Source organism: Petromyzon marinus, chromosome 1 (assembly GCF_048934315.1).
Source record: "Petromyzon marinus isolate PM22_M1 ecotype Great Lakes invasive population chromosome 1, UKy_Petmar_22M1.pri1.0, whole genome shotgun sequence".
NCBI classification, from domain to species: Eukaryota; Metazoa; Chordata; class Hyperoartia; order Petromyzontiformes; family Petromyzontidae; genus Petromyzon; species Petromyzon marinus.
The window spans coordinates 31,679,022-31,692,551 of record NC_133667.1 but is presented as its reverse complement, the minus strand read 5'-3'; the positions used below and the strand labels follow the sequence as shown (position 1 = coordinate 31,692,551).

General features: G+C 45.8%; 1 protein-coding gene across 1 annotated transcript in view; it reads right to left on the bottom strand.

Annotated features, from left to right (window-relative positions):
• The window catches only part of LOC116940051 (A disintegrin and metalloproteinase with thrombospondin motifs 7-like), an 89,355-nt gene that overhangs the window by 73,841 nt on the left and 1,984 nt on the right, over nt 1–13,530 (bottom strand). Inside the window, exon 2 of the mRNA XM_032949325.2 lies at nt 12,509–12,966. Coding sequence (XP_032805216.2) covers nt 12,509–12,966 — 458 coding nt within the window. The remainder of the gene's footprint in view (nt 1–12,508; nt 12,967–13,530) is intronic.

Here is a 13,530-nt window from a genome sequence, read left to right as displayed (position 1 = left end):
GTCTAACGGTTGGTGAGTTCAAATAGCGTGCTCGATTCTTTATGGTGACGAGCTATCACAGGTGGACCCGACGTAGGGCATGGCCAATTGGATTTGAATGTGGAGAACATTAAAAAAAAGTGGAGAACATTCAAATCGGATTGGTCGTCAGGGAAAACTAAGTGGAAATGAGGAGTCGGCTGGGAGACCGTGAGGAGAAATGAAGGAGATTGGTGGAGAGTCAGCATTTTGAAAAATTGGATAGTCTTATTTGAACAGATTCTGGTCAACCCCCCCCCCCCCCGTTCCCCAATTCACAAAAATCCATATTGACGGGCGTGGTGAAGTATGGTCAAACAAGTCACATGACCACGGTGCGGAGAGGCCTTCATCGTAGAAGGGGAATTACATTTTGAAGCAAATGTAAAATATTTATTAACTTAAAAATAAAAGTAAAAATCGCGTGCAAAACATGCTTCTTCAAGTTTTCAAAGGCTTCATGTGGCCTTTAGAGCACTGTGCATCAGTTATTTATACTGAACCTAAATGCATGTGATGTTTGCGACTGAAGACTGTATAAAAATGATGTGCATGGCGTTTACAATGCCTCTTCTAAGATGAGGTTCATGATTTAAACAACAGCTGAGCGGTGGTGACTACTGTGGCGGTAGTAGCTACGCACTGCGCAGGCAAGGGTTGGTGGATCGCACAAATGTTGTGAAGCTCCCTTCCCGTGGGTGTCGAGGTGCCGCACCCTGCATTGCTTGCCAAGATAATTCGTTAAAGCGAAAGCGTGGAATAATATCAGAATCAGAATCTTTATTTATCCAGGAGGAATCCAACAAGCTATGAAGCTCTTTTTCATAGTTGTCCATTCGGGGCGGGTCAGCAAGTTACAATAACAAACGATACAAAAAACTATAGGAGTGCAAAGTGGACAAACGTCAAGCGTGTCACGAAAAAATAACTTCATATTATCTGTCCCTTCTGTATGGGAACTAGTGTTGTCCCGTCACATGCTTGCGTTTTCTCCGGGTGCTCCTCCCACATGTATAATTACTCATTCATTGTCTGAAAACATCTTAATATATTTAGAGGACCACAGAGCTTGGAAAATGTTAAACATTAATATCATATCATTTTGTAATGCGGTTTTGTGATGCGCACACGTTTTGTTTTTTTCCTTCCAGAGAAGATTTATATTTGCTCCTGGCCACTGTCACTATTGGTTGAGCGAACTGATCGGTTGTAGTGTGCGGCACGTCGTTTGGCACGATGTTCTACGTTTCGCTTCAGTACCAGAAGTTCTCGAAGATGTTTGCGCACACGTCGAGAGAGACATCCAGACAACGTGTCCAACAACATGCAGCACAACTCGAAGAAGAAAAATACACATCGGCAGCGATATTGTTAAAATTGCCCATCGCCTTCAAAGCAAACGAATTCTCACGAGGACAAAATGTGTCCTCGTGTCTGATTTTCACACCTTAATGGGCGGCTTGCTAAACAGGGCCCGCTCAGACATTCTACGGCGTGACATTAAATACGCGCAAACATCCCCTGTATTACCTAGATAACAGCTATCAAGCTTTACTGAAGTTAATTCGTACTTTGTAATGCGTGGACCCGTGAAAGAAATTTAATTATATAAGTGGGGCAATTAACTTTACACTGTTAATGTTCCCCCGTTAGAAAACGTTATGTAAACATTATATAAATTGCATTTCCCTTCACTCTGTTTGAACATATTATGAAATTCTATTTAATCGCATTCATGTAAAACATCGTCTGTTCTGCGTAATAGTCATCATTCCTCACTTAATGGCGACATAAATCATTGCGTGATTAAAACATTCTGCGCATAAAACAAGTAATATGTTGCAGACGTGCATTGCTGTTGTTTCAAATTGCACAAATTAGTGAATGTAATGAACCTTCATTATAACCATTTTAAGGATGGACAGGCAGTCCTCCTTAAAAGTTACATAACACACCTGAAAATGTGTGGTGTGGGGCTACTATGGTGTAGCAGCTAGCGTGCTGCTCTACCACCTGAGTTCGATCCCCGCTCACGGCCACCAACACCAGTGACGAATATCTGAACCAAACCTGGACCTCAACGAGGTCAACTCAGCCAGTAACTATATACGTACCGAGTGCGGAGTGTTAAAAATAATCACTGGGCGTGTGCCGTGGTGGCCTTCATAGGTGCTACACGCTAAAAACACTTGCCCCAATAATCTGTTCAGGCTACAGGGGTGAATCTTTGCCTTTGTGAGTGTATGAATGGTAAGCTGGAGTGTAGCTGTTAGCACACCGCACTATGAACACAGCTATCTGGAAATGTTTTTCACAGCCTTGGCTAACACGAGTCACAATTAGTCCTGGGCCTGCACTAAGTTGACTCAACCATAACTATCTGGTGCGGGATGTGAATGAATATCAAGTACAGTGCTGGCCACATTACCCTCTCGTGTGCTCACAGAATTTGCCCCAGCAATCTGAATTCCTAATACCGTACAGGAAATCTTCATCAGAATCTTTTTTTTCTTTTGCGGGGTAGAGATATAGCGGCAATTGAGTGCGCTGCACTCGGGATTCCAGAAACCAGGGTTAACTTTATACTCATTCATAACACAACTGGCAAATCGACATTTAAACCCAGCCTAGGAATTTCCCCGAGACATCTCAGCCTAAAATTAGTACCTGCTGCTGCTGCAGTGTATGAGCATTAGTAATGGAGAGACAGAGGTGGACTTGTGTACATGGTGAAAGGGTGCTACAGTACGACGGTGGTGGATAGCCTTTATTGCAGGAGCTCACTGAGAGAGCATTCACAACCATGACACTGTGACCCGGGACCTTTGTAATTTGGCTTGATTTTGTTTATCACGCACCGGTGCGGTAATTATCCCATCGAAGGCAACCGCACGCAACGATCACCTTACGCATTTAGTTAACACACACACACACGGTCTGAAATAACCATTGCGGAAACACACGTTGGGAGCGTTACATCTCACGTATTAAAATAGCGACGTGTGTCCTTTATTGAACACAAGCACATCTTTAATCGTTTACGTACACACTTTGCTTTATTCATTCACTTTGGCCGAAGCTTTGTATTACTATCACAGCGTTACCATTAACCGCTGTACTCTTGCGCTCGGTCTCAAGTAGAGCGATATCCCAAAAACGGGGTGCGGGTAAACGCGCGCCCGGCATAGCGTGTCAACAACTGTGGCCTAAAATTAATGGAAGGCAAAAGTGGAATGTCGTCCGTAGCGGTTTATATGCCCACGAGCGCTTCGCATATCTCACACGCGCCTATTTTTATCCGCAGTATTTTCAGCCAAGCCAAACTCCGCGAGTGCCGAGAGCTGCAACGGCAAGGGGGGGGGGGGCCCTGCGAAACTGCCAGCTGCTATGGCGTCCAACGTGCTCTTCATCACGAAGAACGACGGGAAACACAGCACACACGCACAACACACGCGGCACAAAGAACCGATCGGGATCTTTTTTTTCCAATAACGAATCTTTTTTTCTTTCTTTTCGGAAGAGAGAAATAAAAGTATGTACCCCCGTAGCCTAAACAATGTTGGGGGGAGGGGGGGGGGTTTAGAAGCCTACAAAAAAGATGTCAAAAGGAAGTGCAGGTTCATAACATGTTAACAGCCAAAATTGAGTTCAGCCGTTTCGTTGGGGGGCGGGGGGGGGGATGTGTACGATTTGCCGGTGGTAGTCTTTTCTTCTTCCTCTCGACGGGGCTATAAATATTCGCGATGTTAAAGCGTCACGTGTTTTAAGTGTCGTGCTTTTCGTCACGCTTAAAGAAAACACTCATTGCCCCGGTTACTTGATTTGTAAAGTGAGGGAACAATAGATGGCGACTACACGAGATTAGGACGGTTGGATAACGTGCGGCGTGAAAGAAGTTCAACGTCCATACATACAGAGTAAAGCTCTAATGCAAGAAGATGTTTTTGCTTAACATTTGGGCCATTTCAAAAATGTATCTGCCATAAAAAAAAAATTTCAAAGGGAACTGTAGCCCGCATTCATGCTACTTATGGTTCCTGCGAAGGCGACACAATGACCTCATTGAGAGTGAACTCGGGGCGTAATGAGCTTTAATTCTTAATTAACGCAGACCCTCTGACCTCACGATACGCACATCACACGGTATGCAAACGAGTTTACAGCACCCCTGCAGCCGCTAGAGGCTGCTACATTAACTCATTTTTTTTATGAATCACAACCCTTAATTGTAGCAATGAGCTGAATTGGAGCACGGGACTCTCTCACACAGCGTGACAGAGCACTCCCCAGTGCTGGATGAGAGAGGTGTATTGCAAAGCAATTGTTCTTATTGTCATCTTTGCAGCGCTATACTCTTGTTAAGAGGCGATGCTCTGGAGTTACACAAGTATGTTGATTTGCCTTTGTGCCCCAGTACCGCTCTGTGACTCGACTACTTGCGATGATTCGACTTACGAACTTTCAGAGATACGAACAAACCTGTCCGTATGTCATGCAGATGCCACATGAAGAACCATTGGCATCTACATCTGTAGAACATGAAGAACCAGTGGAATCTACATCTACATGAGATTATACACTCCAGCGCTGTCCTACCAGACAGTCTCGTCCCTTCACCTGATGAAGGCCGCTTGTGTTGTGGCCGAAACGTCGTGAGAATATTATTGTGTTATTTTATTTTATCAATTTATTATTTTATTCTCATTCTACGTGACTTTACCGAAAGAACCAAAGAAGACCGTTCCCCGTGCTTAGTGTACACGCCGTACAACATGTTTGGAATCGACAGGAGTAAAGTTGGACTTACGAACAAATCGGCTTACGAACAGACCTCTGTAACCTAACGCGTTCGTAAGTAGAGGAGTCCCTGAGTAGTTAAAAACAAACGGATTCACAGTCGTGAATGCAAGACAAAGATCCCCCGTATAGCCTTCATCGACTTTTTCAGGACAAGTGTTGTTAGCGAGCAACTGTGAAGATTGCCACGGCACATTACGGAGTGGGCGGCCAGCATCACGCCAGCCCGCCTTTGTCTCCCGAGCGGCGATGTTTACACACCGCACCGGGTACTGATTTAAGGCTGAGTCGACTTACAAGATGCCCAGGACCTGTTCAGATAATCGTTCCCTGGTGTTGGGCATGAGCGGGAAACGAACTTGGGTCGCCGGGTTCGTAGCGCAGCGTGCTAACCACCGCTCCGCAGCGCGAGTCATCCCACCTTTGTGTTGAAAAGCAAATTGCACGACTCTTTGTTGTAAGGCGGCTGCTCAACCGCTGCTCCTCGCAACCTTGGCGCCGGCCCAAGTAGGCGTCCACGTGGTTAGGAGGAAAGATACTTTTACATAACAAAGGGGAAGAAGAAATAAAGAAGAAACACGTTGCCCAAATTTGGATGTTACCAAATCCACATAGGCAACCAGTGCAGGATGTATTGTTGGTTGATCGCGGCTATAGACTGCAGCCCATCTCATAGCTATAATCCTGTGGGCACCATCGTCAACGGTAGCCTCTCGCAGGACAAGGCAAACAACACCGCGCACACCGAGACCAATTCACCAGCAAAGATTGTAAAAAGAGCGACAACAGTTAATTTGTGTTTATTATATCCCCCTTCCCCCTGGTGTTTATTGCCTCTCGCTTGGAAATGGGAATGCCTCCCCTTCAAAGCGCACGGCATGGCCTGCTCCGGAAAATGATTGGAGAAAATAAAAGTGCTACTTTTGCGCCACTGGAACTGAAGGCGCAGAACGAAACGGCGTGCGGGAGCGCCGTTTCGAAACGTGTGCGAAGTTTAATCATTTGTAAAAGGGAACGACAACACGGGTTCACTGAAGGCCCTTCTCTGGCCCGAAAAACAATTCATCGCCCGTTTTGATTCTGCGGGATCCTACCGTGGTGTGATGGTTACCACACTTGCTGCTCGTCCGATCTCCTGCCGCTCATATCCACCCAACAGTATTAAACTAAACTATATTTATTTTTCGATTTAAAGCTTTCCTGATCGCAGGGATTCATCTTCTTGGTTCTTTCGGTAAAGTCACGTAGAAGGGAAATAATAAAGTAATAACAAATAAAACATAACATAAAATTCTCACTATATTTATTTTACCAGGTAAGGCCCACTGAGCTATATAGCTCTTTTTAAGCGCCCTGGCCACAAAATGATAGTTCAACGAAGTGGCTTATCACGTGGAAATGTATAGCATCCAAATACTCTAAAAAGCATGTTGATTCTAAACGTGGAGGGAAAAACCGGAGGACCCGGAGAAAAATCCACGCGACCACGGAGAAAGAGACATGCAAACTCCAAATAAATAGGCGTCAGGGTCGGGACAAACCCACGACCTCCTTTATACTATGCGAGGTAGTTAACATCTCGCCATCGTTTAAATGGGGAGACAGTCAGTCTATGATCGGGCAGGCCACGTGTGGTGGGGTAAATTGTGTGTACTCCCACCTCAAGATATCTGATCAGCATGGAAGGGAAGGCCAGAATATCCTTTAGAGGGGCTCTCTGGGGCTTCCGCGAGTGGAGGCTCTTCCAGTCAGCAGTTGTAGTTGCAAGAAATTTCACGGCTGCACCTTTAACGCTTTATATTTTTGCTAAGTCATGTATATGCATAAACAAAAGTATGGACCTAGTTTTGGAGAAAAATATTAACCGAAAAACATTGCTAATTGTTGTCGTAAGACATATCTCAAATGCTTGCTGTTTGGAATCTGCCCATGCTCTAAAATCTTTGGCTAGAGGACTGGGTCATAAACCAGATGCATCATCATCATCATTATTATTTATAGAATGTTTTTATCATTGAGCGGTTGCAAATGCTGCAGAATTTATTTGTCTAGCAGCCCAATGGTGCTTCTCGTAACGGTGGTTTTATCGTGCTATGCGCATTAGACCTTAAAACGTGTTTTTTTTTTCAACTAAAAATCACGTGGAATAATTTCCCACAGAACTTTTTTGGAACACTCGTACAACACGGAAATACCTATTTTTGTGAAGCCGGCAGACACGGTTGTTTAAAAATGAAACGTGTTTGCATGGAAAAAAAAGGCGAAAAAATGCTTCCCTCCCTGTTCTGGAAAAATTATAAACCGGCGAGACCAAACAGAAGTGCTCTTTAACGTAAACACACGGTGGCTGCATGGCGACAGAATGAGAACTGGGGTGTTCGTGGCGGTCGTGGTGGCGGCGGTGATGGTGGTGAGTAATGGTGGAGAGGGGTCCCTTATGTGACCAGCTGCACACGCCTGGCAATATTTTCTTCACCCCCTCCACCTCCACTCATCATCGTGAGCCACGTTTTATCCGCTGCTGGATGAAGACCTCCCCAAGCCTTCCACCATCTCTCTTCTGACATTTGAACGCGCTGTGAACTGTTCCCATCGCCTCACTTGCTTGGGGTGGATGGCCCTGCCGGGCGTGTTACGTCCTCCGGGTTGGCACTCCATCGTTAGCCTCGACCGGTGTGGGATGCAAAATACTCGAGCCAGTGCGGACTGCAGCCTTGTCACCAACTCCTTGGTTTCCATAACAAATGGGAACTGCGAAGCTACTGGGTCGACATAGCAGCCCTTTATGGCTGGTACGGATCACGATGGATTGTAGAAACCTGGTCATCGGGCTCCCTGCTCAAGCCCCACCACTCACCTTTATACCTGGCCCAGCCCGGAACCGTTTGCGACATCACGCGGCGTGGAGAAACCCGCCTCGCGGACCGCCACAAACTTACAGCGTCGCCGATTTGACGTTTGTTACAGTTTTTTTGGCGCGTAACGGGGAAGAGCGTGAGAACGTTGTCCTGTACATTGCCACCACACTCACGCACGCGCGCGCGCTTTTGCAGGCGGTAGAATTGGAATCCACCTGGCAACCCCGTAAATCGCTGAATGGCTCCAAACTCAACACACAGTTAGAATTTCAGTAAAAAAAATGGCTATTCAAACTCTGTGCAAAAAGAAAGACAGCCTTCCCAGCTGAGTTCATTAAAAAAAAACACGGACAAAATCGTTTTCAAAAATAACTTAAAATGCAGCAGTTTCTAATCGAGCCCATGCTTCTGATGAAAGTGCACTTGATCATTTTTTTTCGTCGACCAGCTCATTATGCATCACCATGGAGAATTACGAGCAATACCATATAAACAGACCTCCATTCTGTACACATACAAATTAAACGTTTTAGTCCATCGGCCTATTGGCTTCCTATTGGCTTACCTATAATGCACCATCATAACGCATAATGAGTTTGTATCCATAATTGCTCTTGGCGTTGAACATAGCCACGTCGTTTTACACTAAATGCTCTTGTCAATAACACCTGAAACCCAACGCTATCTGTTTAACAAGCCTGACTCTGGTGATCAGCCCCTGAAGGCTGAAACTGGTCCAGAGTTTGCTTGCTTCAACAAATACTGCTGGATAGCGTTTGTCTGGAGAGCCACTAAGCGGACGACTACAACGTATTTTATATTGTACGTGGAGACATAATATAGGGGTCTGAATAAATACGTTACTAACGGTATATTTATAATTGATTCACAGTCATGATTCAGCCGTGGAGGGTTTGGAGAGGGCTCGATGGAGCAGAAGGAATGGGCCTCATTGCTCGATCTCTAAATGATTCTCCACCCCCGTGATTGAATTATCATGGTCCAGGGTCACCATTTGATTCAAGAATCAATTACTTATTTTATGACTGCGGTGAATGTGGGCTGTGGCTTCAAAGACCTGTGTAATTGAAGCATAAGATACCGTTTCACTCAATGAATCGATGTATTTGTTGCATGACTGTGCATTTCCGTGTCGAGTGTAGAGACCCGGGCCTTGGCCAAGTTGCTCTGCGTCATTTCTGGGCTCTTCGTGGGACAATAGAGCTCGCTCCCAGATTGCCATGGAAACGAGGCAAACGGGAAGCTCTCGACACATTGGCTTTGAGAAACCCAGAACCACAACAGATGTCATGTGACCGCCAACATTGCATGTACAGTGCTTTCACCCCTTGCAATGTGGTGGTCATGTAACGGGAATTCAAGATATGATGGGAGTTGTCCCTCCTTGCCGTTTGCGAATACACTGCATGAGATGCACCGGAGTTTTTCACGCCGTATCAAAAAACAAAAATCTATCTATATTGTTATAATCATCACACGTTTGTGTTCATGTTGGATTTGAAGAACCACACAGGGGCAGCAAGGGGCAGCAATCTGAACGAGGACCATTGGGACATCAGCAAAGACTGTTTGGCTTTCTGCGAACAAAAAGTGTCGTACATAGAAAGCCCCATTCTGCTGGGGAAAGCGAGAGTTACATTAAACATGACTGAGTAAAGTTGCTCTATGTAACTAAAGGATCTCCTGGGACCAGGATAGTGGCTGTTGAGACAGCCAGGCCTGAGATCAAGACATGTGGCACTATACAGACCAACACAGCTGACACGCTGTATCAGGGATTGACCCAGATATTTGCGGCTTGGCAGTGAGGTTGGGGGTGAGGAACGGGTGGCGGTCTACGAAGATGGATTTCCCCCCACCCCTCGTTCTTTCTGGCACAATGCCTATCTGCGTTCTCCCCGTGGCACTGCATTTTAAAAAGAAATTTAAATAAACATGAGGAAAACAATCATGCGTGTTTATTTGTTTTGTTGAAACAGTGTAGTCTGGCACACTTCAGGAATATATAATATGCAAATTAAAATTAGATGCATTCGAGATATGCGGAAGCAATAGAAAGTTTCATTTGAAACTCCGTTTTCAGCTCTCTATATATTAACAGGACCTGTCAATAGTCAGCAGCGCACTGTGCTTAGCAAAAGGAGCGCTCTGTTATGTATCAGGCTAGTCAGAGGAAGAATAACCCACTTCTGGATTGTGCCATCATTCCTGGAGGCTTCAAAATGCTGCTTGTGGACAATACACAAAGCCCATCAGGTTAAAGGAGCAATATCCAGGGTGTAGCATATCTGGAACCATTGAAGCAAACTACACAAAGGCACAGATTAAAAAAAAGTTCTATGTGAAGCAAAACGAGAAAAATATGCTTCCTGCTGTCAAAAGATGCCCCCCTCCTCGTGCGAACACATTTGAAGTTCGGCAGTCAAAGTCAAACAAGCCCCTCCTTATTTCTGAGCCTCGATCCAAAGGGCTGCACGCGGGGCTGGGCCTCTCTACCTCTCTCTCTCTCTATCTCGTTATTGCCGGGCCAACACAGACCTTCTCCTGATGCCCTCGGCTCAGTGGGCGGTCACTCCCCCTCCTTTCTGATGAGCATGAAACGAATGCTGTAGCCCCTTCTTTAGACCGACCCAAGAGAGGAAATGCCACTCCTGCCGAAAATCAATCCTTGAGAGAGTTTCGTCTCAGTCGGGGATTCTCAGTCTTTCAAGCTTTGATTCGTAGGCGTAAATTGTACCCTTCAAAACCCCCTTATTACCTCAGCCATTGGCAGTCGTGCAAACCACTTTGGTCGCGGAAAATAAAATCACTGTGAATGCGCCAGAGCTCATCGGATCTCGAAAGCTAGGCAGGATATTGGGCCTGATGAGGACTTGTGTGTGGGTGACTGCCCGGGGAATACCACGTTTCGTACGTACCCTTGGGCGGATAGGTCATCGGGAGTGGGCGATGCAGCAATGGATTCTTAAATCTATCTGTGCAGGGCATTGAGTGTTACCTCCTAATATGTGGGATGTTTCTCCGGGTTCTCCGGTTTCCTCCCACAAGCCAATTACTCACAAATGGAACTGCCCAAGCATCCAAATTCAGTGTCCACCTAAGACTCAGTGAAACTTTCCGGGATAAATAAATAGTGTTTGATATACATGCTCGCCCATATAACTAATCTCTTTTTTTAGCTCAATTTCCAACTAACGGCAACAGGAGATATCTGAATTGGTTCTGGTCACCTCTTCTCCTCCTTCCTTCGCCAGCTCACACTGACTGACCAGCTTGGTGAAGCACGGTCAAAAACTTAAATGACCAACACGGCACCTCCGATTCGCACGGTTGGCTACGCGCGATGCGAAATAAGTTGAACGTACATACTTTGCAGCAGATTTTCAAAGGGCTGTGGATTTCTGTTGTTGCTGTCGTTATTCGGATTACATAGCAACGTGTTTTGACCATCGTTTGCACAAAATCCCTCTGCTCTACACATCCCGTTAACGTGAAGAGAACATCTGTTACATTACCCGGTCGCACGGTCACCCACCTCCCCTTGACCAAGCCGCTCCACTCTCTGTCGCATGGCATCCTCGAGATGCAATTGCACTTTGATTCTTTATAAATCCACGGTGTATTGAGTGGCGCCCTGCTACAGTCTGCGGATCAGATCGTTGTGCTGTCTGGCCTCGCAAACCAATTAAACTCATCCGCTGTCGAGAGCCAAATTAGAATTTCGTCTGCTCGAAGGCATCGCTGGCCATGTGAAATACCAGCTTGGGCAAGCCTCTCCCCATTGATAACTCAATAATAAATCATTCATATGGAAATTATGTTGTGTGTTTTGCATTAAATAAAGGGACCGAGCTTGCCGTTTAGCTACTTAAGCGTAAAGGATCAATTGGCATTTATATGTTTGCTTGTACAAGGTAATGAATAAAAATCACGTAGAGGCGGGGGGGATTCATTAACGGAGTGATGAGATGATAATCATTTGACTGCTTAATCCAGAAAAACCTCACGGAGCCTTCCAGGGTTTTTTTTTCAAGTGGGCCCCGTTTTCAGATTTCTAAACGATATGTTTTTTTGCATGTGGAACAAAACTAACGAGGTCAGAGAAAACCGCGGGCATACGCTAGCAGAATAGGTATAAGTCATAAGGCTATTTAATGCAACTGGACGAATAAACGATACTGTGTTTTACCACGTAAATATTTAATCAAACAACATTTAACTGCATTGAACAATGAACCTTGCGTACAAAAGTTTTCCAGCAGCATTTGTTTAAGGAGGGGCGATGAAATCGCCTTGTATGCAGGAGCGAGGTAGATAGTTGCATCATGGCTTATTATGATGATGGGAGGAAGAAACCGGAGTAGCTAAAGCAAACCCTCACCACACGAAGAGGATAACACTAATTGCTTTTATTTTTTATTCTTGGTTCTTTCAGTAAGTCACGTAGAAGGGAAACAATAAAATGATAAAAATATAAAACATGTCTATGTCTACCTACGTGACTTTACCGAAAGAACCAAAGAGTTATAATTGCTCTGTTTAACACGTAGGCCAGTAATTACAACTAGCTTCATCAGGCGACAGCCAGATTGTAATGTTGTGGCTTGGCTCTCCAATACACCGGTGTGCTGTACTAGTGACGAATTGGCATGTTCTGTTTACGTGACTACCCTTACTAGTTGGCTGTGTTCGGTGGTGGCGGGTTTTAACTACACATTTTTTTTATTTATGCGATCTAACCCAAAAAAAACTCTATTATGGATTAATTGCTCTGCACATACAGATTCAAGTATGCACTTAACACGCCACGTTACCAGGCCAGCGCAGGTGCTGATGGCGGCGTGGCCCAGATCCTTGCCTCCCTCCAGCACCCGGCCTAGGAAGTGGCACGTGTTCCCCTTGCGGGGCCGCTCCAGGCTGACCCTCGCAGACCGGTTCGTCATGACGCCAGCCGGGCCCCCCGTGCGCCCGTCCATTCGGCGCTCCAGCAGGAACCCGGGCGCAAGCAGGCCTCGGTTGAGCTCCATACGCAGGTGGAGGTGCTGCCCGCCCACGCTCAGGTTGTAGAAGACCGACAGAGGCTCCGGGGGTTTCGGCAGGCTCGGCGGGTTTGGGGGGTCCGTGCCGGCTGGCTGATCGCCGGAGTGAGCGTGCCGGCGCTTCGGGCTACGGTTGTGGGGTGGCCGGGCATGGTGGCTCACACGGTGGGACAGGAAGCAGCCCGAGGCGGCAACGCGGACAGGGTGGACAATCTCGTAGTCGTCCAGCGCCGCTGAAGGAGAAATGAGAGCGGGCGAAGGGGAAATGTTGCGCTGGGATTAGCGATGTCAACAACAGGCAAAGAACAAAGACGATCGCCGCATCGCGCACTTTCAGATACCCGTCTACGGCCGTCTGGAACACTCTTCCTTCCGATATTAGGAAGCCACTGGAGCTATGCACTTTTAAATAATCTAGGTTGAAAACTAATTTCTTGAGAACTGTTTTTTTGTGTTTCGATTGTTGACCTTGCCCCGTTCCTCCGATTAGCGAGGTTGGCTATATACGGTGTGAAAGAAGTTCAACATACATATCATGATGCAACACAGCACCAGTACTGGCCAATGCCTATTAATAATTCTGGCAACCATAAAGGATACTTGCAATGTTGTTTAATTATTTTAATTTTGTTGATAAAATGCTTTTATGTTATTTGAAGTATGCAGGGGCTATTTCACAGATTTTTTAAAAGTATTTTTTATACTTTTTCATGATTTATTGTTAAGGTTACGTGAGTTGGCTCTACGTTTATTTATGTTTCCATGCTTTTTGTAGTTGTTGTCTCAAATAGCTGGTT